The 26,488-nt window shown below is 42.8% G+C and overlaps 1 protein-coding gene across 4 annotated transcripts; it reads right to left on the reverse strand.

The window, feature by feature from the left end:
• CCNT1 (cyclin T1) lies at positions 1-25,961 on the reverse strand. Of its 4 annotated transcripts, none has more exons than XM_082245565.1 (10): positions 25,770-25,961; positions 21,830-21,911; positions 20,821-20,949; positions 15,717-15,777; positions 15,162-15,224; positions 15,027-15,072; positions 14,663-14,826; positions 10,781-10,851; positions 3,591-3,645; positions 1-1,045 (listed from the first exon to the last, which is right to left on the reverse strand). In XM_082245565.1, the coding sequence occupies exons 1-10, from the start codon at positions 25,913-25,915 to the stop codon at positions 960-962; spliced, it is 903 nt and encodes a 300-aa protein (XP_082101691.1). In that variant the 5' UTR covers positions 25,916-25,961; the 3' UTR covers positions 1-959. The 4 variants fall into 4 exon arrangements, with proteins under 4 accessions (XP_082101691.1, XP_082101689.1, XP_082101688.1 ...); XM_082245563.1 differs by having other exon boundaries at positions 6-1,045; positions 2,818-3,645; positions 25,770-25,959; XM_082245562.1 differs by lacking the exon at positions 1-1,045 and having other exon boundaries at positions 2,051-3,645; positions 25,770-25,960.
• Positions 25,962-26,488: the final 527 nt, after the last annotated feature.

The raw sequence follows: 26,488 nt of genomic DNA on the forward strand, positions 1-26,488 counted from the left end.
TTTATAACAGAAGAGCCCCTAGAGGTCTCTTCTGTCATAAATGTCCCCTCTGCCTGTCAGTGTCACACTCTGCATGCCGTGGCAAAGTGACTCGTGTGCGCATGTGCAGGAGTGAGTCCACCGCAGCCCAGCCAATCAAGCGGCCGAAGATTCGGAACCCGGAAAGAAGACTGGGAACATGGAAGCTGCCAGGGATGGGGGGAGCCGTGACAGCCCAGCACTGGAGGGCTCCGTTTGTAGGCAAGTCTCTCGTAATGTACTAGTATGCGATGCATACTAGTGCATTATGATTTAAAAATGCGGGGGGGCACGTTTTTTGTACTCTCTCAGGGAGACTTTACTGCTGCTTTAAGAGTGAAACTGGAAACTGCGGAAGGTTTCACAGCTGGAGATTCCAATAAACATGAGAAACTAAAGTGCCTTCAGCAGTGAAATCTTCCGGCTATAGTTTCCAGCTCCAGAGGAGAAATTTTATTGCTAACCTTACCAAAAAGCATGAGGCCAGCAGGTGACCATATCCACGATACTCCATTAAAAACTAGACTTTCAGGCTGCCAATGAAAACTGGTATTATCTGTTAGGATAATGGTGCTGTATAAACACTGATAAATGCAAGAACAGAACCGCAACAGTAATTATAATAGAACAGAGAAGGTCCAACTGCCATAATACAAGGATAATTTAATATGACAAACAAAAAACTCAAGGTGAGTGGGTTTCTCAAAATATTTTCATTAGCTATTTTCAAGTCATTGATATGTCGGAGAAGTGTCCTCAGTTACCACTGTAAACTGTAGCAGATGTTATGGGTGCTTCTTCCATCTCTTTATTCTGACTTCAGAACTGCAGGAAAGCAGAGGCATAGCAGAGAACATTGATTCTATGGAGTAATGGAACCCTAGTTCTCATGGCTTTTAGTCAAAACGTTTGAAGAAATGGAAAGATATAGACAATAATTTTCATCCATTCTTAAATGAACCCCTCAGACTGTCAGTCATGAGCACAAGGACTTTGTTACTGTGTATAGTACAGCAGCGCCACTCTTCTGCAATGGAAACAAAAAGCAATATAGGGCATGATTGTATGCACACATTTTAAAATAAGAGGGAATCTGTTAGAAATACAAAGTTTAAAAAAGTATCAAAAACTGGAAAGTTCTATGTAAATGCAGTTAGTAATTTAACAAATGCAATTTCCTATACAAAAAGGAAAAATGCTACAGGACATCTAGGGCATGGTGCAGATTTTGTGAAATTTCTTTAGGAAACACTTTACCCATATGACTCCATTATACATGCAAGCTAGCTTTTCATACAGAAATCCTGAGATGAGAAAATGAACATATATAAATACATGATGGTGAAGCAGAAATCCGTACCTATAATTTTTGCTTACGATATTTTCGCTAAAATAGCTTCATAATCTCTGTATTAACTTGTACATTTCTTGGTAAATTTAGCAAAACCATTAACCCGTTTAAAAAGAGGACAGCAGTGATGGAAAGACAGACGACATACACAAGGTCTCTGCTACAAAGAGATTTTTCAAACTGCCATTGCTTAAACTTCAGCAAAAGTACATATGAAATTAAAGGCATAGTCCATTTTTGTCACTATATTAAGGGTGTAACACAAAACATGGTCACATTCCCCAACCCACCTCCCCCCACTTACCTGATTCGCCAACTGCTTCTCCGCAGAGCATCATGTGCTCTGCCTGCATGTTATCCAGTCACAGGGATCTGTGAATAGAAAGACTACTAGTCCCATCTGCCACTATGGCAGGTGGACTCACAGATCTCAATGGAACACAAATGCAGTGACGTCACTGCATTTGTAGTTCACTGATTACTTTCACCAGCTACTAATAGGCCAATACCCCCACACAGACCTGGGGTGGGATCCTGCAAACAATGCAGGAACCTGTGCGCATTGCACCAGTAATGCACTGATCAGTTGCAATGCTCTGCAGGCTTTAATGCAAAAATTTAATGAATGCACGTTTTTTCTTTTTTTTACGTGGATGCATTTGTTACATTTTGTAAGGCTTATGCCTTTAACTCGGTTCCCAGATAAAAAGGACCTAAGACAGTTAGAACAACTGCTACACTGCTTGAGGACTCCTGAAAATCACAGGTACCTGTAACTGAGCCTAGCTTCATTCAGATATTTCCGAAAGCCTAAAAATTCATGGGCACACAACCACCATTGAAGAATCACCTATGTGGTCAAGCTTTAAAACTAAAAAGGTAAGTGAGGTGACCAATGGACCAGTTATCCAAAAATCACAGCAGGCACACCTTGATTTTTTTTTTTTTTTTGAAAGGGCAGAAACACAAGAATCACAAGAAAAAAAGAACAGTTTTAAAAAGTTAACTTTCGACATGAAAGCTGATCAATAAAATACAAAGGACAGCTGAGAAAAAGTAGAATGCTGGTGTAATAGTGCTTAAAAGTGGCTACATAAACATCCCCAATCACTTTTCCATCATTTTGGAAGTGGTGGCAGAGCAGGAGGTGGCTCAGAAGGGAGAGGAGGAGGCCTAGTTTTATCTTTGCTGTTAGGCCTATGCTTACGGTACTCCCCATATTGATTTAAATACTGAGGGGGTGGTATGGGTTGCACTCCCTGTGCACTTAGCAGTGAATGTATCATGCTTACAGTGTCTTGGTAATCAATTACTTTTGGTAGGCTGTGCCCATCAGAACCAGAGGTTTCCCTATCTGCTTTGTTATGAATGCTATGACTGCTCCATGCTCTGTGTGCTGACTGTTTAACTGGAGATTCAGTTTTGGAAGGTATTGAAGTCCTGCTCACTTTTAGAGAAACTGGATCACGACCAGTGATATCTTCAGGTAAAGGTCTTTTTCTTGATGGATCTGTTTTGTGCGATGATCCTCCCACACTAGAAGAAGACCGTTTGCTGCTCGAGCTGGAAGAGTTATGATGGTGCTGACGATGGGACTGACTGTTGTGGTGGTGATGGTGATGTGAGGATGAAGAACCGCTTCGGTGTTTGTCCCGGACCTTGCCGCTGCTACTACTCTCCTCATTTGGCACTTTTATGCGGATCTTTGTGTCTTCCGGTTTCTCGCGGGTCGGCACAGGAAGACGCAGTTTTAGGCTAGGGTTTTTTTCTGTCCGCTCATGGCTTACCTCATGCAAAGGAATCTTTAAAATGATAGGTGAGGCATGACTCTCCCTTTCCCGGTCTTTTTGCTGCTGTATAAGCAAGTTTTGCGCTGCAGAGGCATACTGTTCCTTTAAGCTAGCACCCATATGTTCTAGTTGTCGCTTTTGTGCTGCTAATTCTTCAGCATGCTTTGCACGATATTCCTTCAGTGAGACTTTTGCTAGTGTTGGTTTATTTCCTGGCAGCTGTGACTGATCTGTGCAAGCGATAAGCTCACTAGTCCTCTGATGCTCCCGTTGGTTATTTTGAGGGGCTCCCCATGATTCTCCAGACATTCCAGAGTCCTGTTTTGATACCGGGAAAGACTGGGAAGAAGAATCTGAAAAGGGGGATTTGCTCATGGGTCCACTGCGGGAGATCATCCTAATTAATGCCTGGTCAGAAAGGCTGTCATTACCATCCTCATCTTCTCCATCATCATCATCTTTGGGCTTTCTGTTTGCTTGATATATCTATATAGCCAAAAAAAAAAAGTTTATATAAATGTCCAGCGTAAAAAATACAAGTAAAGATAATTTTTTTGTTCATAATACCACAGAGCATTAATGTGTGATCGCTATACAAGTTACAGAATTATTGCTCTTGAAGAATACATTTGTTAAAGCTGCTAATGATTTTGTTCAAAACATAGTATACAAAAAAGTTGTAAATATTTGAAATAAATATATTTGATAAGTTGTCTTAATTTGTGCCCAGCTGCAGAACTCTGAACTGATAATAAATCAGTCTCAAACACCTGCTACCCAGGATAGCTGAGTACTACTAGTCTATTCACTTGTGGAGGCATTTCATTGTCTGTGAATCTATCATTTTTTTCTGATAATTTTTATAACCAAACATCCACCTGGTAAAATTTTGTGTGAACCGAAGACCAGGTAGCAACCTTACAAACTTGAGCTGCTAAAGCTTGATGTTGAATAGCCCCATCAGAACTAACACTCCTGGTTGAACAAGCCGTCACTGAGAATGATGGAACTTTGCCTTTCAGACCATAAGCTTAAGAAATAGGTTGATGGATCCATCAAGAAATGTTACATTAAAGCTGCGGACCCTTCTGTGCCCTTTCAAGAAGCAAAAACAGGGAGTCAGACTGACAAATTGTAGCACCTGGTCCCCTGGCGTCTACAGCTTAGAGCAGAAAGAAGGCAACACTACGGTGGCAAGGAAAAAGTATGGGAACTAACTGATTTTCTGCAGTAATTTGGCACAAAATGTGACCTGATCCTCATCTAAATCACAACAATAGACAAACACAATGTGCTTTAGCTGATAGCACAAAAACAATTCTAATTTCTTGTGTTTCTCTTTATTGAACACGCCCGTTAAACATTCACAGTGCTGGAGGAAAAAGTAAGTGAACCCATAGACTAATTACTTCATTTAAGTTCGAGTCGGTAGTTTGCACACCTGGAATCCAATTAATGAAATGAGTTTGGAGGTGTGGTTTAAAGCTACTTTTATTGATAAAAGACACTAAAACATTTTACGATTGCTGTTCATTAAAAGAAGCATTACCTCATGTTAATTCCAAGGGGTTAACATACTTTTCCTTTCCACCATATATCCTGGTTAAGATGGAACGAGTACACCACCTTAGGTAGAGAGGAAAGTTGAGGCTACAAGACCACCTAGTAAGTATGGATTACCAGGACAGGTTTCTTTACAGGGAAGTGCAGTGAATTCTGAAACCCTGTCAGCTGAAGTAATGGCAACTAGAAAAACAACCTTCTGTAGAAAGACTATGGAAAGATCCCTAATGGGTTTAAACTGAGATTTATGTAGCACAGATAGTACCAAGTTGAGCTCCCACTTGACCGGAGGAACAATATACATGACCCCCTTGTATTAAAGGAATGTAAAGCAATATGTCTCTGAAAGAGAACTTCCAAGGCAGAAATCTTACCCTTGATTGTACTAAAGGTCAGTCCCTGGTCCACTCTAGAATGAAGAAATGCCAGGATACAGCCAACAACACAATTTTGAAGAGTGGTCATCAAAAAAAAAAAAAAAGGTTCAGCGCAACAAAAGCCAAAATGTCTGCCTGTGGCTATAACATCTACCCAATGTCACTTTTCTTTTGTATCCACCATGTATAGGTGTTCAAATCAGGCCATTAAATATAACCATTTGACAACTCAAATTAAACATATAAATTATATATTTCCCACATATCTTAGAATATTCAAAAATCAATAAACAACAAAATGTATCCCAAATACAGTCCTGGAGGAAGGAGCACAGGATACACAGCAGATAGAAGCATTGTCAGTCTGGAGGGGGGGGGGGGGGGGGGAATTAGATGCACTAACAAAGTCAAACGCCCGCTCACACATTATAAGAAGTTAAAGTAGTTTTGTTTCCTTTTAGGATAAGGGTGTGGCATGAATAAAGAGAAGCTGATCATTTTAATCACCCCTGCCAGCGTTAAGTGGTTTTGTCTCATCCAGGTAAACTAATACATTCTTCTGGACAGCTTGAGCTTGTTAAAAACAACAGATTTTCTGGCTGATCACCAGATGGAAATAGAAGTAAGCCTAAAAATGGGATTTTTGTAAAATCCATTTCTCTGAGTTCATCGACTGACACAGCGCTCCGTAAATCATAAGTAGTGGGTTATATTGCCTCCTCCAGGAGTAGGACTAGGCAGAACAAAAAAAACACCTGGCTACGACCATGTGCCATCTTCAGCTGGTATATAAACCCCCCTCTCTGCTCTAGGTAATCAGTTTATTAGCAAGCAGTATCAAAAGTATCAGAACTTCATAGAGGGATGGGTGCTGTGTCCGTTGATGAACTCGTTGAGAAATTGATTTTATGGTGAGTACAAAAATCCCATTATCTATTTCCTTCATCGACGGACACAGCGCTCCATAAATCATAACTAGTGAGACGTCCAAGAGCAGTGGCAAAAGGAAAATTAGGGGTGGGGAAAATAACCCAAGGCTAAAAATAAGAGCCCTTAACCAGGACACGGGAGCCTTAACCGGGTCATAGGAGCCCCGTCTGAAAAATAAAGAACAGCCCCTCTTAAGCAGCAGCCTACAAACCTTTGCGGCCAAAAGAAGCAACCGCAGATGCCAAAGTATCTACCTTATAGAATTTTGTGAAGGTATATGCACCGACAACCAAGTGGTCGCCTTGCAAACTTGCGATATTGAAGCCTGATGATGGAAGGCCCAAGAAACACTCAGCGCCGTAGAGTAGAATGCCCTGTGACAGGGAAAGGTGGAACCTGACCTTTAATGGAATAGGTCTGAGTCACCGTCTGTCTGATCCATCTGGAGAAGGTAGCCGAAAGAAGCGGCCAGCCCTTTTCTTGGTTCGTCCGTAACCACAAAAAGAGAGTCTGACTTCGGAAAGGACTCAGTAGCTGCCAGATACACTGAATCGCACAAACCACATCCAAGGTATGCAAAGCAAATTCCTTGGGAAAAGCCGGCTTGGACACAAGGAAGGCAACACAATGTCCTCATTCAAATGGAAGTCAGAGACAACTCTGGGCAGGAATGGTGAACAGGGACTAAGAACCATTTTATCCCTAAGGACCACCAAATAGGGACTGCGACAGGATAATGCTGTCAACTCCAATACCCTGCGGGCCGAGGTAATAGCCAACAAGAATGTCACCTTCTGGGATAATGTAGGCAAGGGAATCTCCCGAATATTCTCAAATGGAGGTTTCTGAAGAACAAAAAGCACCAAATTTAAATTCCATGGTGGCAAAAGAGGCCATACATGGTTAGGGGTTGCTGAAAGAAGATTGCCAGGGCAGACAGCTGGCCTTTGATGGTACTCAGGGCAAACCTCTGTTCAACACCCCGTTGAAGAAAGGTTAAGATCCGAGCCACACGACCAACTGAAGGCCGATTTCTCCCTACCCAATTCCCACTTTTTCAGGTACCTGCAGCTCCGCCATGCCTTCCACAAACAGTTCGGTAATTTTTCTTGCGACTTCACGCTAGCTGACTTAGAGGCCATTCTCCGCAACGAGACCTTAAAAAAACCACTCTCCACTATCTATGGTACCCTGCTCCCCAGTGTGCACTCGGGGCTGGAAGTCCTGCAGGCCTTCTGGGTGGCAGAGGTTCCCGGCCTTGATGCGGAGGACTGGGAGGACGTCTGGGATTACCCGTTCCGTCACCTGGTGGCCGCCAGGGACCGCCTTGTGCAGTTTAAAATCCTTCATCGGTTTCATCTAACCCCGACCCGACTGCACAGGGCCTTCCCTGATACGCCTGCGGTCTGCTGGCGCTGCGGAGCGCCGGACGCCGCGTATACACACATGGTTTGGCATTGCCCACCCCTGGTGGAGTACTGGACCCGGATTCTGGACTTTGTTGCTCGAGTGACCACCATCCGCGTGCCTCTAAAGCTGGAGTATTGTATTCTGGGACTTGTGAATGATCTGGCCCACTCTGTGGCGTCTCGCACTCTTTTAGGACTTCTGTTGTTCTACGCTAGGAAAATGGTGGTTCTCCACTGGCGGAAGCCTGCTGCACCCACCGTTTCCTCGTGGAAATCTCTTGTGAACTCAGTAATCCCACTTTACAAGGCAACCTATGCTAATAGGGGTTGCCCGCAAAAATTCTCAAAGGTGTGGGACATTTGGTTGGAGTCTGATGATACTACCAATGATGCGGGGGGCCCTGCTGTATCGACTTAGGACCCTTAATTGTATTTGTTATTGCTAATTATTTCCCCTACATGCAGTGGACTCTGTTCAGATCTTTTTCTCTATTGAACTGATGGACCTTCACACAGTGAACGGATTTCTCCTGTCACCGGGATCCTTGTGCGTTGAGCACCCTTATGAAGTAGCAGTTGGGTGCAGCCTTGTTTGGGGTTGTTTTTGCCTTTTTGTTGCTGTGTATTTTTATTTTATTTTATTTTGTTCTTTTTTGTCTTGTTGTTGAGCCAGGGAATGCCCAATGGCTGTGTTTTTGTATGTTGTTCTTTTTGAAACAAATAAAAAGAATTTTCAAAAAAAAAAAGATCCGAGCCACAGAAAAGGATCGAGGATGAGCGCCAATGCAATGAGGCTCCTTCCCTTTTCTGCCGCATCCCCCATTTTTAAAGTCTCACGCACTGCAGTGATAAGTGCGTCTACCAGTGGCTTTTTATTCGCTGCTGCAACCATGGAGGAATCATCCTCACTATCGGTTGGATCTGAGGGTGTAGTATTAAGCTCCCCTGGATGGGCTGCGTCCACGACGGAATCAGGCTCAGAATCAGATGAGACAGACTGAGCAGGCGAAGGCGGGGGACGCTTCCTCCTGGGCCTTTGCCCACACACCACTTCCAGCCGGGACACTAAGGACTGCAGGACCGCCGTCAGTGCAACCATGGGAAGCTGGGTTTCCGAGGGACCTGCCACCTTCATGAGAGGGTCAGTGGAGGAGATGTGACCCTGAGGTTCCATAAGGAAAGGAAGACCTTGCAGTACAAAATCTTTGTGGCACCATTATAGGATCCCCCAGGGCTCAGGGTACCTATCAGCAGAGAGAGAGAGATAGACTCACCCTACCGACCGAAGGAGCGCCGAGAATTCAAACCCAGCATCATCATGGACGTTATCCCTGTTCATATGTCCCGGGTACAGGAAGAGGAAACTAAGGAGGAAGAGGAGGAGCTGCGGTATCTCCACGAGGCCTCAGTCCTTCAGGATCCCCGTGACATCATTCGCTATATGGCCGCCAACCGGAGACCAGCTAGACTAAAGGAAAATGGCCCCCGTGACATCATTTGGCTACACAAACATGGCCGCCAACCCAAGACCAGATAGACTAAAGGAAAATGGCCCAGTGAAATCATTTAGCTACACAAACATGACCGCCAACCAGAGACCAGCTAAACTAAGGGAAATGGTCCCCATCTGCCTACACTGAAGCATGGACTGCCAGGACCTTTCCTGCACCCTCTGCAATGCTGCACCCTATGCAAGGGACCCCCCAAAGGTAGGACACATGTTTAGGGGGGACTCTGCTGTGCACTCTGCACTGGGACCCACCTGCACTATACCCATACTGCAAACAGCAGGGCATGCACCTAGGGGTCTCCTACACTGGGATCCCTCTAGACTACCAGGGTGGGACACACACTATCCCAGGACCCTTACAATGTGGGGATAGCAGGGGAGACCCCAGGGGTCTCTGCTGCATTCTCTACGCTGGGACCCCCACCAGACTCCAGGTCCAGAGGGGGGAAAGGGAGTGGGGGAAGCCCTGCTTAGTGAGGAATTTAAGGATGGAAGAAGAGAACCTGCAGGCAGGTCCGACCAATCCTGAAGGTAACCTGCGCCCCCCAAAGAAAAAAGGGAGAGGAGGGGACTGTACTCACCCTTCCATGGTGCAGGTAACGCTCCAGACAGAACTCCTCGCCACCGAAGTAGTGGATTTGCCAGCCAAGGAACCACTCAGACCTAAGCCTGGTCATATGCGACCCTTCGAGACGATTAACTCGCGGGCCAGTCTCTGTATGCGAGGCTATTGTCGTGGCTGACCTAGCGTGTAGCTGCGGTCTGCACGCGCTCGCTGTCTGGGCTTGGGGGACCACTGAATCTAGATTTTCCAGTCCGCCGCCCAGCCCCACAGTTGATTGTAGATTTCACAAGAGAAAAAACAAAAAAATATGCAAGGAAGGAGAAAGTTGCTAGGACCAGAGATCCCAGCTGGGAGCCTAGGTCCTTACTCTTTACTAGACATATTAAAACTGATTACCTAGAGCAGTGTTTCTCAACCTTTTTTCAGTCAAGGCACCCTTTAAAGTTTATGGACAATCTTGAGGCACCCTTTAAAAATCATGGACAGTCTCGAGGCACCCCATTCTAAAATGTAAAGACTATTCTAATAGTTTTACATAATGTAAAAGTAGGGCATTTAACATTAGAGGTGGTTTATTCTTTCAAAGCAAATACAGTATTCCAGTGTTTCTCTTCTCCCTCAGTTTTTGTCCATCACTCAGCTAATGTGACCCCACAGCTGATGGAGAGGAGAGGAGGGGTAGGGGGGGGGGGGGCAAGCAAGGATGCTATGCAGGCGACTGACATACTCCTTAACAGCTAATGATGTCATTGCTCATTAGGACACCGGCAGCTAAAAGATTGTAATGGTGCACAATGAAAAGCTGTGACTTTGTGTAACTAAAAGACAGGCTTCATCCACACGCCAGCTTGCATACAATATTTTGGGAATTTTTAGGCATTTTGCCAAGGCACCCCTGAAGAAACATCAAGGCACCCCAGGGTGCCTGGGCACTCTGGTTGAAAAAGGCAGACCTAGAGCAGAGAGGGGGGTTGTATTCCAGCTGAGGATGGCCCATGGGCATAGCCAGGTGTTTTTTATTCTACCTAGTCTTACTCCTGGAGGAGACAATATAACCCACTAGTTACGATTTATGGAGCGCTGTGTCCATTGATGAACGAAAGAGAAAAGGAAACAAATACAGTCATCACATCTACAAATTGGTAAGCTGCAATATAATAAATGTTTATTTTTGGGTTTAATACAGCTTAGATGCAGGAACCTGATTATACATATTATATAAATTCTGATAATATTTCTTAGTAAATAACAAAAGTAATTAACTTACTCTCCAGTTCCTTATACGCTTTAAACGATTTGGAGTTTTCTCTAGTATCTGAAGAAATTCATGTGTTAAATCTGAAAAAAAAAAAGAAAGGATACTAAGCAGATATTTATGGAATGCAAATGTAAAGCATAACCTTCTTTGTAATACAAATCCTTATTCTATTTAATAATTAGCTAGTTCACCACTATGGAAGTGCCTGGGATGTCCAAAGAGTGAATAGGTTACAAAAAGCCCATGGCTACAGTAGCAGCTGTGAGATTATTTTAATTTTTATTAGTGGGCTCTGGGCTTTAATGTAAAGGTGATTTAAGTGGCTGTGGAATCACTCAATCACTTTTCTGTGACTGGCACTTGAAGTAGGTCAACTGTAGGTCAGAAAAAAGTAAACTGAAGGAAAAATGCTCCCGCAGATTAGTTTTTAATCTTTCAGAAGTGTCTCAAATTGATGTCAACCTGATGCCATGTACACAAGCCAAAAGTCAGGCGACACAGGCCCTAAAATGGAATGGAAGATTTTGCTTACACTTGACTTTCTAGTCATTCGTGATCAGTTCTTCATAACCTGTCATGTTTCCATCTTTTTCTATTTGCCTTTATGATGCGTTGTACATTTTTTTATGTTTTCCATTAGAAAAAATGAATAGAAGCATTAGCATAAAGTTAGATACCAAAAGGAAGCATGTACTCTCTCTGCTTGTGCTTTTAACCGACCTGTCAAGTCATCACCATGGCAACTGCAAACCAAACAGCTAAGATGGCAGCTTTCTTAGCTGTAAATTATAGAGCAGTCTAGTTCCACTTTAACCTCACTCCAGCATTCATATTAAACCTTTACAAAAGATGTCAAATGAAACTAAACCCCAACAAGACATCATTTCGTTTGCTAAAGCATGATCATAAATAAAAGCCATTGCAATTGTTTTAACTTTTTTTTTTTTTTGCTTCTTAGTGCTGCTGACCTCTTTCAACCACATTCTGTCTACATGCATCTACTCCAGTGTCGGATGCACTCTATTGCAGGTGCATAATTAGGAGACAATTGTCAACCTATAACAATAAGTGCCTGAACAAGTTTGGTAAGTTTACCAGATATTTGAATAAAAGCTATATACTTAAAAAAGAATGAGAATAACTTTTTGAATTACAGTAACATGTTAAAGCTTATATGAGATATTAGTGATTATATTTAGATCCACTTTAGCCTCACCCCTAAATTAAACCTTAACATTTAGGCTGAACCTTAAAAAAAACCTAAATTATCATTAAACATAATCCTTAAAGGGGTTGTAAAGTCAGAAGGTTTTTCATCCTAATGCATTCTATGCATTAAGATAAAAAGCCTTCTGTGTGCAGCAGCCCCCTCAACCCCCCCAATACCTACATGAGCTCCCTCTCTGTCCACGAGTGCCTCAGCCATCCGGGACTCTCTCTCCTGTTGGCTGGGGCACAGCAGTGACGCCATTGGCTCCTGCTGCTGTCAATCATACTCAGCCAATCAGGAGAAAGTGGGCCGGGGCTGAATGGCTGCTCCATGTCTGAATGGATACATGGAGCTACAGCTCAGCTCAGGGGCCCCCTTAGCAAGCTGCTTGCTACGGGGGCACTCAACAGGAGGGAGAAGCCAGGAGCAATGAAGAGGGACCCGAGAAGAGGAGGATCGGGGCTGCCCTGTGCAAAACCACTGCACAGAGCAGGTAAGTATAAAATGTTTATCATTTTAATATAAAAAAAAAAAAAACGAGACTTTACAATCACTTTAATACTAACTTAATTCCTAAATTACTATATTGGTTCCTGAAGGATACCACTGTGACCTATGTCACAAAAGTTAGTCATTCTAGTTCTTTTTGGCTCCAGGATCTTTTTCCTTCACTCTTAAGCTGGCCTTACACCAGTAAAATTTTGTTTGTTTAATTTCGAATAGGTTTACATTTACGAATGGAAGGAGCAGGATGGAAATTTTTTCTTGAACAAATACAATTCTAACATTGAATGTGGTTTTAGTTCAGGAAATTCCATTCATTTCAAAACCCTATTTTCCATCCGTCCAGGGGATCGGATCGGATGGGAGCGGACAGGCGGTCCGCTCTCATCTGATTCCCTCATAGAGAGCAGCGGGGCTCTGACACAGTGCGGAGACGGAGCGGTCATCCGCCTGCTCATCAGGGATCGGCGGATCGATCCCCGCTGAGCAGAGAACAGTCCACGCCGGACAGCGGACCGCGTGAAAGGAGCCGTAGGGATATTTTACACATGTGGTATAGGAGATTTGTCAAATGTTAAATACAAATGGAATTTTGACATTTTCAAACTACATTGGTTAAGTCTTTGATGGCATTATCGAATGTACTGACAAGATTTTTCATAAGAAAATCTACCAGTGGGTGGCCAGCTTTACTTACTGAAAGCTCCCAAACTAGTGGCTATAAACAACAAATACATGTAACATTAACCATTTTGATGCAAGACAAAATTTAATTAATATGTGTAGGGGGGGCTTAAAAATGGCTGAGAGTTCCAGGTTGTTTACGCTTTGCAGAAATAACCTGGGACCACAAAAAACAGTGCCAGGATGACTAGCAGGAGATCGGTGACTGTCAATCATCAATCCCTTAAACTCCTCTTGCATGACACTAGTTTTGATGGTTCCAAATTCCTAGGAAAAGCTAGTCACTCTGGAAACCAATGGGTGAATTGGGGAGGGACACACTTTTGTTAGTTGAACATGTGAATGGGCAGCTTTACATTTCTACTACACAACACTAACAGAAAAAATTTAAACAAGCTGCTTTTGAGGCAATGAGTAGTAAAATGAGTTATATCAAGTCATAAGATACTAGTTATCCTCCCTTTCCCAATAAACTTTGTTTTAAAAAATGTGTACTATTTAAAAAATGATTGTGGCATTTATTTAGCCTGTCTGCTATTCTACTTGGCACTGTAATATGGAGAGTAGCATCAGCTCCCCAACAGAGATGCTATCAAGCTGAGAAGTAAAAAACACTACAGCTGTGGCTTAGAGTTAAGCCCCGTACACACGTACAGATTGTCGGCCGAACGATCGGCCGTCTTTTGTCCAGTGTTGTTTTGTTGGTTGAAATGTGCTCTAGACTGCACACGAATTTTGTCGGCCATGTCATGTTCTGGTCTACTTTCCGTGTGTTTTTTCTTCTCTGAGCATGCCCAGTCTTGCTCATCTGGCTTTTGTCGGCCGAAATCTGTACTGACTGACGAACAATCGGCCGTTCTTTGTTGGCCAACAAAAATTTTATAGCCTGCACACCAGATTTTGTTCGGCCGAAAAGTCGCAGTCGGTTGTCAGAAGCATCATACTAACAAGCCAACAATCGGCCGATCGGACGTTGGCCGAATATTTACGGCCGACAATCGGTACGTGTGTACGGGGCTTAACTAGTCAGATGTTCCCATTGTTTCTAGCCTAAACTTAAAAATCCCTCTGGAATCCAGTTACTCTAACACCTCCACTTGTTCATACCTCTGGCTTGCATGTGAGCAGCCTTCTGTAATTTACGACATCAACTGAATTAACAATATTCTATTAAACGCAGAACTGCTCCACAGTGGCTCTCCCCTCCTCCTCAATGACTTCCCCTGCTGTGTATGAGCCAATCAGGAAGGAGAGAGCCAGAAGAGCCGTTGTTCTTGTGCACATCACTGGATCAAGATCAGGTAAATATTATGGGGGGGGCCTGGCTGCACACAGGTTTTTTTTTTTTTTCAAAAAAACTTCAGCCTTAAGAACCATTTTGAAATCCTAAATCAAATACCATCTCAGATTTTCAAAAATATTCCCATTTGCTACCATCCACATTTTTTGAGCAACCATGTATAAAACATACATACACAAGAACAAATACAAACCATCTAAAAGTTTCAATGTTACAGTCGCATCCACATACTCCCACCAAGGTTTTCCATCTGTGGATACGGGGATCTCCCAGTTTGACCATTTACAGGCCAAATGGATGCAGACACAGGCCACTACTGGAGGGGTGTACTGGAGGCTGAATGTAGTTAAATGCAAGCTATGGGAAAGCAAATTAAATATTAGAGGTGATCATACTCACACCACTGCCAGTCATCCTCTCTCACACACACCACAAAATAATAAAAGTATTACACAAGGGCTTAGAGCTCACACACCATGATAACATTCAGCTCTTTTATATAAGAAAAAGCACCCATTACTTCATAACTTCAAAGATCAATATATATTTATATTAACCTGTTGGTTGCCATAAAGTAGGATGTCTGAGCCAAGTCTTTGCTTGCTAAAGAGAGAGACAAAACAAAACAGAAGTGACCATACAGACACCCACTTCAAGCACGACAATTCATAGGTCTCAAACATTAGCCTTACCTCTGACAAGCTGTGTGCACTTCACTACATGAGTATGCGGATGATCAATAGTTATCTCAAATCCTGAAAAAAATAAAGTACAGTTAGCACCTGGAGAAAATCAAGTGTAGCATGCAGTTCAGCAGAAAATAAACATGACAATATACTACAGAAGATAACTGTATAATAACATGAAACAAAGCTACAAAGCTGTCATTGCAGTAAGCATTCCACTTAACAGACCACAAACTGTTTTCTAGTGTACTGCTCTTTTCATGCATTTAACATAATATAAAAAAATATATAAAGACATATATAAACATGTTCACAGGATGAAAATATTTCATTTATGGAATTTTTTTTTTTGGGAAAAAAACAATACTAAAAGGTAAAACAACTCTTCTTGTTTAACAAGCTTTACACAGTAATATTGCCATGCTTTAAGTCTTCAATTGCAAGATTAGTATCCAGTAATCTGCAGACTCTTCTGCCAGGTCAGTTTGCTCCATGGCAGCGGACAGGCCTTTGTTAGGGCTTTCCAGGATTCCCCGTTTTCAGCCATTCTGGAAGACTTACCCAGGGTCTGCAGTATAATGCTCTCTAGAATGACCAGGTCTTGGGCTTGCTGCAGATATGCCTGTTATTGAGAGGACGGCAAGTTACTCACTGGTATGCACTCTGTACAATACAACCAGGGTATAAGGGCAAGGTCACCATCTGGTCATGCTCTACATCACTGTTAACTACAAAAGGTATTTACAGTGTCTTAAGTGATAACTAGGAATTATATAAATGTATTGATCATGACAAGCAGAACTAAAACCAGGTGGTGAGCCTAGCTGATAAAGATGCACCCCAAAACAACAGAGTCCAAAGATCCAGTGAAAGACATTGCCACATCAAAGCGAGTACATAAACCATCTGCCCTCTCTTTTGTTTTCAAACAATATACACAGATACAACTTACGCATCCATGTGCCCGATTTTACTGATATGTAAAATGAGTAAATGTGGACTAAAGTTAGCCAGTGGGCACTTAAAACATCTAATTATGTGCAAGGCAATATAAAAAATACTCTGTACATGACTGATGTGTGAAGTCAATTTTCCTTTATTTTAACATTAAAACCATCTCTGAATATCCCCAATTTTCGTTAAAGCCTGATGTGTTATGGAAAATTGTATGCCAGCTGCTTAAGACAATGGCTAGGTCTGCCAAAAACCCCAAAATATCTACTGTAGTACAATAATTCTTGCTTCACCAGCAACTGCAGGCACTGGGCTGATTTTCACTAGTTCAGCATTAAGACTGATGTGACAAGGATATGCAGAATACAATGAAACAAATCCCCTTTAAAAAAATCCTAATTACAAAAACATAGTAAACTACATACAATTGTTTAAGAGAAGTTTGGAAATAAATAATTCTCTCATACAATTAAGGTAACGGCTTATTAATATTTAAATATTGGTATATACAAAAATGAAAAAGTAATGCATATCCTGTGATAAAGGATTAGAAAACATGACTACATTAATACTTTGCTGTCCGTAGACACACTGGAGTAAAATACATATGGCATTGAAAAAGCTGACATTATGTTTGGAAAATGCTCAAACCCAAATCAATCTAAGAAACATTTTGTGATGCCTTGTTCCAATGCTATTTCACACTTTACACTCTGGTATGTATTCACCATACACAGCAGGTGAGAAGCAAGCGGGACTTAAATACAGCAGCCCAAAAAGCATGTATTTCAGTGAAAATAAATGTAATTGGAAAAACTGTCATATTTCCTTAGACCTTTCTCAAATCTGCAATATAGTAATTGAGATAACTTATTCATATATGAAGATAAAGTAATCTTAAATGAATGAAAACTCTCACATATTAAATGAAAAACAATGCATCGAATTATCAGAGATAACAAGGCATTGTGGGTCTTTCTCCTAATCTTTCTCCCTACAGAGAAAAAAAAACTCTTACAAGATGTGGAGTCTACTAAAACGTGATTTTAGTACTTACCGTAAGATCCTTTTCTTTGGGAGTCCATTAAAGGGACACAGGAATTAGGAGACTGTCGAGTTAAACTGTCTTCTACAGGAGAACTGGATACAATAGGTAAACTCGCACCTCCCCCACTACACCCAGGTAACAGAGAAAGATCTCCTTCTGAAGGTTAAGTTAAAAGGAGTTTTAACTTAGTTAAAAAGAGGAACAATGTCCTTTTTTTTAGGTGAAAGGCAAAACTACATTGGGAAAGGGAAGGAAAGTCTGGGCCTCAACACCCCCTTGTCCCTGTGGAAGATCAAAAATGGTTCTTTACAGGATAAGGCCACCAGCTCAGACACTTGCCTCACAAAGGTGATGGCAACAAGGAATGCAACCTTGTAAATGAAAGAGGAAAGGGGAGGAAAGGGAAATATCAAATGGTGTTTTTTGAAGTGGCAAGAAAACTAAATTCAGATTCCACAGGGTAGCAGGAGAGCGTACTGGAGGAACCTGGAGGAGACATCCTGTACAAAGATCTCAATCAAAGACTGGCCCGCAATCTCTGGAACAATAATGCAAGCACCAAGCCTGGGAGCATGGGAGCATCTGCCAGAAAGTTTAATCAAAACAATGTACCACATCCACCTTCCAGAGCTGAGAAGATGAGGAAGGAGTTTCAGGAGCAGAAAGACATAGATCAGCCAGCTCAAACAAAGTTCCATAATGTTGAAAGGGAGACAAGTTTACTCCAGCGTCCAAGACCACTGCGCCAAAAAGGTGACCAAGACTTCTTCCCAGGCGGACCTGATGGCATCCGCAATAAGGATCTCCCAATATATCAAAAAGGACTTCCCTAACTGACTACAGAGTTGGACTTCTAAGCAAACATGCCAGGGAAAGGGTCTTTGGTGTCAGACAAACCCCTTTGCCAAGGGCTGGACTGACTTGTCACCCGATGACAGGATGTTGTGTTGTAGGGGTTTAGTGCCGGTTCACACTATAGCGATGTCAGACATTGTATGTGATTCACACCGCACTGCTCTGCAAATCACAAGTGACGTTTGTGCAATGCGAATTCAGCCATACAGATTGCATGGATGAATTTGCCTCGCATTCGGGCCAAAGTCGTGCAGGACCCTTTTTTTGGTCTGCACCAGAATCGAATTCCTGTCCGAATTGCCTGTGAGTTGGGTGCGATGCGGGAACCTGCAGTGGATTTGCAAGGTTCTCACATTCCACCAGTGTGAACCGACACTGAGGGTGTAATCAGTCTGTCTTGAAGATGGCTACTATCATCCCCAGCGAGGACCCAAAGCGTGGAATTAGGTGATTCCTTGACATAAAAGCCTGAATCTGAGAGTGGAAAGTTTGTAGATTCTCTTAAGGATGAAACACTCTGGCTTGAGCTGTGTCTAGGATAAGACCCAGATATTCCAAATTCTAGCTTGCAGCTCCTAGAAACCAATTTCTGCACCCCCAGAAAAGGCTAACAGATGTTACCCCATTTTGGAAAGTGGGGGCGTCCTCTCATGCTGAAGATTCAGCATGAAGGTATGGGATATTTGGTAATCAAGGGCTTGCAGGTAGACTTGGAGTAAGGCATAGGTTGAGGCATGGAAGCAATAAAGGCAAGGCATGGGAGCAATAAAAGTAACTCTTCTTGGCCTCTAGGTTAGCCTTTCCAGACTATGCCCCGAGCTTTTTCAAGGCTGAAAGTGGTTCTGTAAACAGCTTGTCAGGGTTCCTCCAGCCTACAGAAAGGACAACAGCAAACAGCGGATGCACTGGAAAAGTCCTGGCAGTCTTCAGGAACCCTAAGAGGCCTAGAATAAGGACAGCGCTTATAGATACTACAGGCTGATTTAAGGTGGAACATACCACATCAATAAGAGCCAAGGTTTGGGAGTGATGGCAGAAGCCAGAGACTCCTCAGGTTTGAGATCATCTGTTAATGAAATAGGGTCTCCTGGCTGACGGCTTGGGGGCCGCTAATGCCATGTGTAGATCACATAAGGTTTCTGCAGGGAAAGGCATGGAAACACGCTTGTGGACTTTGCTATTGCTAGTTGGCCTGCAAGATCCTGCACGAATGCCGTGAAATCTTTCCGTGAAAAAGCCAAGGAGGAAGACAGCCTGATGAAGGCAGCGATGATTCTAAAAAGTGGCATAGATTCAAGCAGAGAGCAAAATTGCAGGCCATCAGTGTAAGGCATATCAGGGGGCACACTGCAGGCAGCACCAGAACTGTTAATGGAGTATAAGCTGGAGGCACTCAGGACAGCAGGACCGTTTCCATGTCCCAGATCCAAAATGTTACACCACAAGGTGAAGACAGCATAGCTTGGGGTATAACGCAAGCCCTCAAATGCTCTCCAACTTGGCTACTGGGTAGCAAGAGAGAGTTTGGCAGCCAAAGTTGGCCAAGTCAGTGTGGACGGGCAGCAGAGACAAACAAAGCAGAGTTTTACAAGTCCCTTTTCAGGAATAGCAGGAAGCTGCTTCCTTAATGCTGAATCTTGGGGAAAAAAGCGTGATACTTCACCCAGCAGATAACATCAGCCATCAAGTCCTCAGCAGTAACACCTTCCACAATAAGAGCAAAATGAAGTGGTAATTTTAAATAACACATAAGAGGTCCTACAAATGCCATAGCTTCTGATGCTCGGCCTTACTCACAAAGTACGTCTTTAGGAACAGGGTCACACCTAGGGCTATGCCACAGCTCTGCTTCTGAAGAGCTTTCCGTAGCTATCTCGGCCAGTACACTCAGGTCTGGAAAGCGCCACAATGCATAGATCTGTGTCTGAAGATCACGCCGCAACCTAGTCCTTTACGTTCAGCCCAGTGGGGTGCAAGTACAGTACTACAATGTCAAGCTGAGGAAATGCTGATCCAGATAGCAGCATACAAGAAAATAAAAATATACTGTACCTAGCAAAAGAAAAGTTTAGACTTTTCTCTGCAACTTACATTCCCCTCGGACACTAGCAAATAATACTAAGGCATGCTGGGAGTAAGAGGGGTTATACTGCACAGGCGCACAATTTTTTGGTATTCCAGTATCCAATCCTGCAAGTAGCAGTTTACCTTGACTGCCTATGAAATCCTGTGGCCCTTAATAGAGCAGAAAGAAAAAGGCTTACTTAATATGTATGGACACATTTCCACAGAAAGTCATTGGAAATTAGGATAAACTAGTTAGTTCAGGCTATAATATAAATGTGTTTGAAAATATTCAAGACAGAAATTGTATCAAAGTACCCTATCAGATTACAACCCTTACTGACAAATATCTGCCTTTCTATTTTAAACAAAAAAACTCTTCTGCATAATTTGAAAAACTGTCACTGCGAAGTCCCTTTAGAAATTAACAGATTCCTGACTGTTAAACTGATCAACTGGATTTAATAGTTTGAGACAGTAAGCCAAAACAAGTAAGAAAATCAAAAATGTCAGAGAAAGCCTAAGGTCATATTCATATTTGCTCTGATTCAGATACTCAAAGTCCAGTATTAATGGGGACAACATGAAAGCCTTTATGTTTCTCTCATGATGGGGTTAATTTAGGGCAGTATCTCTAAATGCTTTATGAATGTATCTCCTAAAAAAACAAATATCTGCCATTAGATCACAGATGACTTTTCTCACTTCTACACCAATAAATAACACACGGCAGTTGACATGTACCTCGCTATTGGTGTCCGGCATGGGTTCCTTTGAGTTAAGGCAAGCATGGACAACCTTGATTACATGTTCCAACTTCCGGGGCTGTTCTTCCACCTTAGCTGCCAAAAAGAGAGCCGCAGGTGCTATGGTCTGTTGGAATAAACACAAGTATTTTGATAACTCTTAATAATAGGTAGCATGTTTAAGGCATCATGCACACAGGGCACATAGCCCAGACGCATGAGGCTTCAGCATTTACACACAACTGGAGGACAAAGGCACACCATCCAGCCCTACTGCCGGCAGCCCATCAAACTCTATGAGAATCTGACAGCTGCTGCAGCTGGACGGTGCACCTAGTCGTATGTAAGTTTAGGGCTGTATGCACACAGAGACAAATGCCTGGAACACTAACAGTCTGTGTTCTTGGCATTTATCCCTGGGTGCATCCTGCCCTAAATGGAATTACAACTAAGTGAAATGTCCAGCCTCAGCAGCTGTCAGACTGTCAGTTTGACAGCCTGCCAGCAGGGGAGCTGGTCAGTGTACTTGTACCATCCAGTCAGAGCCTCATGCACTGGGGCTAAATGCCCAGTGTGCATGAGGCCTAAAGTGCAATTCAAACAATATGCAGTGCTAGAATTTGGGGCACAGCAGTACACATTATCTTGCCCCCCAAATACTAATTACCCATTGTCAGACATCCTGAAAAGTAGAAATGTTGTGCAAGAATCAACACATCCTCACTCACTCACTCATGCGAACCTCGAGATCCTTTGCGAGAAAAAACAGATAGTTGGACTTCTTTGAAATAAAAGAAAATATTGAGCAAGAGTGGTTAGAGAGCTGAGCCTGTACCATTTGTGAGGTTTTACCCACCAGTATGACAGTATCCTGTTAAATAGGTTTCAAGAACAGCCTTCTTGGTAATATATTCAACAATACAATAGAGCTTTCAGTTTTAGTTGCAACCACCAATAAAATGACAGAAAAAAAGTAGAAATAAGAGCTTCAATTGCATATCACTTACATTACGATGGAATTTGGTAAAAGACTGGACCATATAGAACCGATGCATATACACAATCGCTGTGTTAATAGTCAATTGGGATCTAGATTGTCAAACTAAGGAAAATCTAAAATTACATGACACAAATGACAACTATGTACCAAATCAAGTTTACTAATTCAGAAATATACTATTTTCTCTTCCATTTACTTTTTAAAATTTAGCATACTAGAAAAGGTTACTACTGAACAGCTACATACAGAAGAATTCCTCCACCTGTTATAATCCTGAACTGGTTGTGTGATAGCTCACTTGATGAACAAGCAATCATGTTACATGGACATTTTAAATCTCTGTGTATACTAACAAATGACCTACAAAAACCTATGAACACCCACTTTGTTCTGGGAGAGGGACACGATGATCCCATCCCACAGCCGGAACACAGCACTGTGTACCGTATTGTAGCTGAGGGTACATGTAGTTTATACAATGCTCCCAACCTTTTCTGAAGGTAATAGTTCTTTTGGACCAGCATGGTCCAAACAAACTATCTAAACTTCACTAAAAGCCAGAGATCAGCTTTAAGGCAAATCCCGTTATTCGCAAAGTTAAAACATCTGACAATTTTTATTGCTGGCTCTGCCTCCCTCCCCCCAATAGCCTGCCTGGGCATCACAGGTAAGAAGGGATGAAAAATCTCCAGGACAAATAAACACCTGACAGAAAATGTATAGATCACTCTTTGAAAATAAATACCTAAACTCAGACTAATTAAAACAAGATTGTGCATTTATTATTTTGAGTGCACTACAGCCTGCAACGCTTTGCAACTGTGATCAGTCAGTGCATTGTGGGTGCAATGTTTAGTTTCTATTTCTCAAGCCACAGGTCCATACCTTCAATTACCAGGCTGAAGGTAACATCAATGGACTGCAACTGCGGTGATGTCACCTCACTTGTGCTCCACTGAGAACCACAAGTTCTTGTCTCTCCAGTCACAGACCTATAAAATGATGTGGTTGTATGTGGCTACACAGCAGGGGGTTGCGTAAATCATTGCAAGGACATATTCCTTAAGGACCCATTCACACCGGGAATTGCACAGGAAGGCACTGTGCAATTCACATGCAGTGCGATTATCAGCCCATTCATTTTGTATTGGTGGAAAAAATTGCCCTTTCCAAGAAGCATCACATGCACCACTTTTGGAAACTCACTGCAACAGCATTGCATGATATTTCTGTACCACATGTTCCAGTGCAGGCAAATGTACTGCATTTGCCGAATCAAGTTCACCTTTAAAAAAAAAAAAAAATTATAAATGCACATCTTTTTGCAGGTTAAAAAATGTGCATTTATTATTATTTTTTTAAAGGAAGCCAGGAAAGCATTGCAGACTCTGTGTCTAAGCTGTGTGGCTGTACATCGCACAGCCAAGCAGTTACACACTAACAGGAAGCATCAATGATCTACCACAGAGCTCCACAGTGCTGTGGTAGTTCATTGAGAACTACAAGCCGACAGCTGAAAGGCTACTGGACCTTGTAGCTTTCCATTCACAGAACTCAGTAAATGAATGACGTAGCTGGAGCCCCGCACGGCCATGTTCTTTGCAGATTGTGACAGAGAGCGGGGGGAGAAGATCCCCTGCCGCCTGTCACAACGATGAAGCGGTGGATTTGTAACATGTTACACCCTGAATATGGGTTTAACATGTAACAAAAGGTTAACGTATCCTTTAATATTAACTGCAGTGCGTTTTGAACACGGTGCAGGAAACTCACAGAAAATGGGTTTCCCGCAATGCGTTAGCGTGTGAACTGGCCCTGAATGCAGATGGTGTGCATTTGAAGCATAAGTCTGTGCTTTACACAACCGTGGCATATACTAGCACAGTGTTTCTCAACTCCGGTCCTCAGGGCACACTAACAGGCCAGGTTTGCAAGAAAACTGAAATACTTCACAAGTGATATAATTTGCTGCTCAGTGATTGCAGTATTGTAGTCTGCATCTCCCCAAGGTAATACTTAAAATCTGGCCTGTTAGTGTGCCCTGAGGACCGGAGTTGAGAAACACTGTACTAGCGTACACCCACATCTTCTATTGAATCTCTATCAGCGGTGGGTGTCAAGATAATATTCACTTCAACGCTGTAGGACCCTTCGGAGCCCAAAGTCTTAAGGGCCATACACACTATAAGATTTTCTGAAGACTTTTTCCTTCAGACTTACCTTTTCTATGTAGTGCAAGGGCCTGCCAGATTGCATACAAATTGAAAGTGTTTAGGTTTGACCTCATATTATATGGGTTTGGTAAGTCTAAAGGAAAAAGTCTTCAGAAAATCTTATAGTGTGTATGGCCCATAAGGCTGGCCATATATGTCCAACTTTTGTTGTACAATTTTCTGTCAGATCTACCACAAACCACATAATATAAGGTCAAAGCTAAACAACACAGTCACTTGTATCCAATTAGGCAGGCCTCCGTACTACATACTTGAAGGTAAATTTCAAGAAAATCTGACAGAAAACTGAAAGAAAATTGTATCATGTATGGCCAGCCTTAGAGTTACGGTAAATTAACCCTTTAGGGCCTCATGCACATAGGCAGAAAAAATACCACTGTTAGAGACCTCTGCCATTTTTTGTTTTGCCTGTAAACGCAGTTCTATATTTGCCTAGGCACATCAGAAGTTTAAATCAGTATTTTAATTTGTTCCTGCCAGCTGTACCCACATATGCCTCTCAGTGAGTGGGCTTGAATGCCCAGAGGCCGCATGTACGAGACCCAAATGTAAAACAGTTCTGTGCCGAGCATGAGCGACATGCGCTCTCAGCAGTTACCAGAAATCTCCCAACACCCATTTGCGATCGGGAGCTTTCTGATCCTGTGACAATCATAGAAGTCACATGACCGGAATGCCCACCACCCTGGCATTTAGAACTACTAATGGCGCCAGAAGGCAGTTGGCAGGAAGAGGTTAACAGCAGCATTTAGATGAAAAAAACACCCCAAAGGCACTAAGGCCGCTTATACACTTATTACTGCGTTTGCAGTGTGTTTTTTTTACAAAAAGGTCACGCGACTATAAAACTGCACCATAAACGCATCAAGAGTGCGTTTTTACCGCATTTTCCATTGCGGTCAATGTGAAGGTGAATTTTTTTTCTTAGCTCCATAACAAACATGCTCAAAGCAGGATTTTTTTTTTTCCCACAGTAATGGAAGCGCACCCGTGTGAAAACATTTATTGATTTTAAATGGAAGCAATTTTCTTGAGCTTTTCAGGCCCTTTAAATGCAAAAGTCCTTTAAAAACTCAAAAAAATATAGCTGCCTTCAGCGAGGAACCTAGGGGCAGATGTATGCGCACAAATGTTTTCCAAAGGCCAGAATAACTTGATATACCAGACAGTAGAACATATAGAAGATGCATTGCATATATGCCTACATAAGTGACATCAGAGGAATTTTATGTGCCAAGCTGTGGCATGAAAATCAATCACACATCTGTGTACACTGCAGGCTTTAAAAGAATGAAAACATTTCTGGACTTCCATTAACACTTTGAAGCTGATTTTAGTGACGAGGTTTACATCTACTTTATTAGGGACTGCCAAGAGAACACGGAGATCCGGGTGATTTGAAGTCATGACTACCCAGCAGTGTCAGGCCAGTGTCCCCCCCTCCCCCATACACGGAGAACAATCAGTCCGGTAAGAATCTGCCGGTTGCCGCCACCATGTAGCAGTCATGTCTTCAAACTCAACCCGGAATTTTCAAAGCGAAGCCGGAGTGTGACAGGCAGAGCCGCCATCTGATATGTACAGAGTCTGCATCCATATTTCCCCCTCACAGAGAGAGACAGAGAGCTCAGCGCTCCGCTCCCCTCATGTGCCGACTACTCTCCAGGCCTCACTGCCTGCCTCAGGCCTCAGCTACAGGCCGGGGAAGGATACACGCCGAGCCTCTGGCCCATGTCTTGAATGAGGTTGGCCGCCTGCTGCCGGTACGAGAGCTCCTTGTCCGGATCCACGCCGGCGCGGCGGGACGGGCTGCGTTCTAGCTGCTCCCGGGTGAAGTACCAGCGGCCTGTAGGCGCCATGTCTGGGTGGGAGAGGACGTTCACGTAGTGACACCGGAAAGCCGTCGAAAAAGCTAGCGTGCGTCATACGCCGTCACCACGCCGTGTGGGTGGGGCATAGAGGCAGCGGCGAGTTTTGCAGTGGGCGGGGTTCTTTTTGTAGCGTTCAGATGGTGAGGGCGGGGCTACGGTCATTTGATACGGTTCCGTGTTTCTTCTACCAAAGATTACATTGCGTTGTCATTAGTACTTTATCTATTGAGGTCTAGTGTGTCTGTATCTATCGGGTCTAACCTACACGACCTATATAACATGGATAAAGCTGGCTGAAGAATACGATTGGTTGCATAATCATAAGATTGGTTGCATAATCATACGATTGGTTGCATAACCACTTGCTAACCAGGCCCTTTTCTGACATTTGTTTACAAGTAGAAATCTATATTTTGCTAGAAAATTACTTAGAACCCCAAACATTATATATATATATATACACACACACACACACAATGTTATATATATATATATATATTTATTTATTTTTCTTTGTAGAGACCCTCGAGAATAAAATCGCAGCCGTTGCAATTTTTTATG

The sequence above is a fragment of the Pelophylax lessonae genome (assembly GCF_965119305.1).
Source record: "Pelophylax lessonae genome assembly, chromosome: 2".
Taxonomy (NCBI): Eukaryota; Metazoa; Chordata; class Amphibia; order Anura; family Ranidae; genus Pelophylax; species Pelophylax lessonae.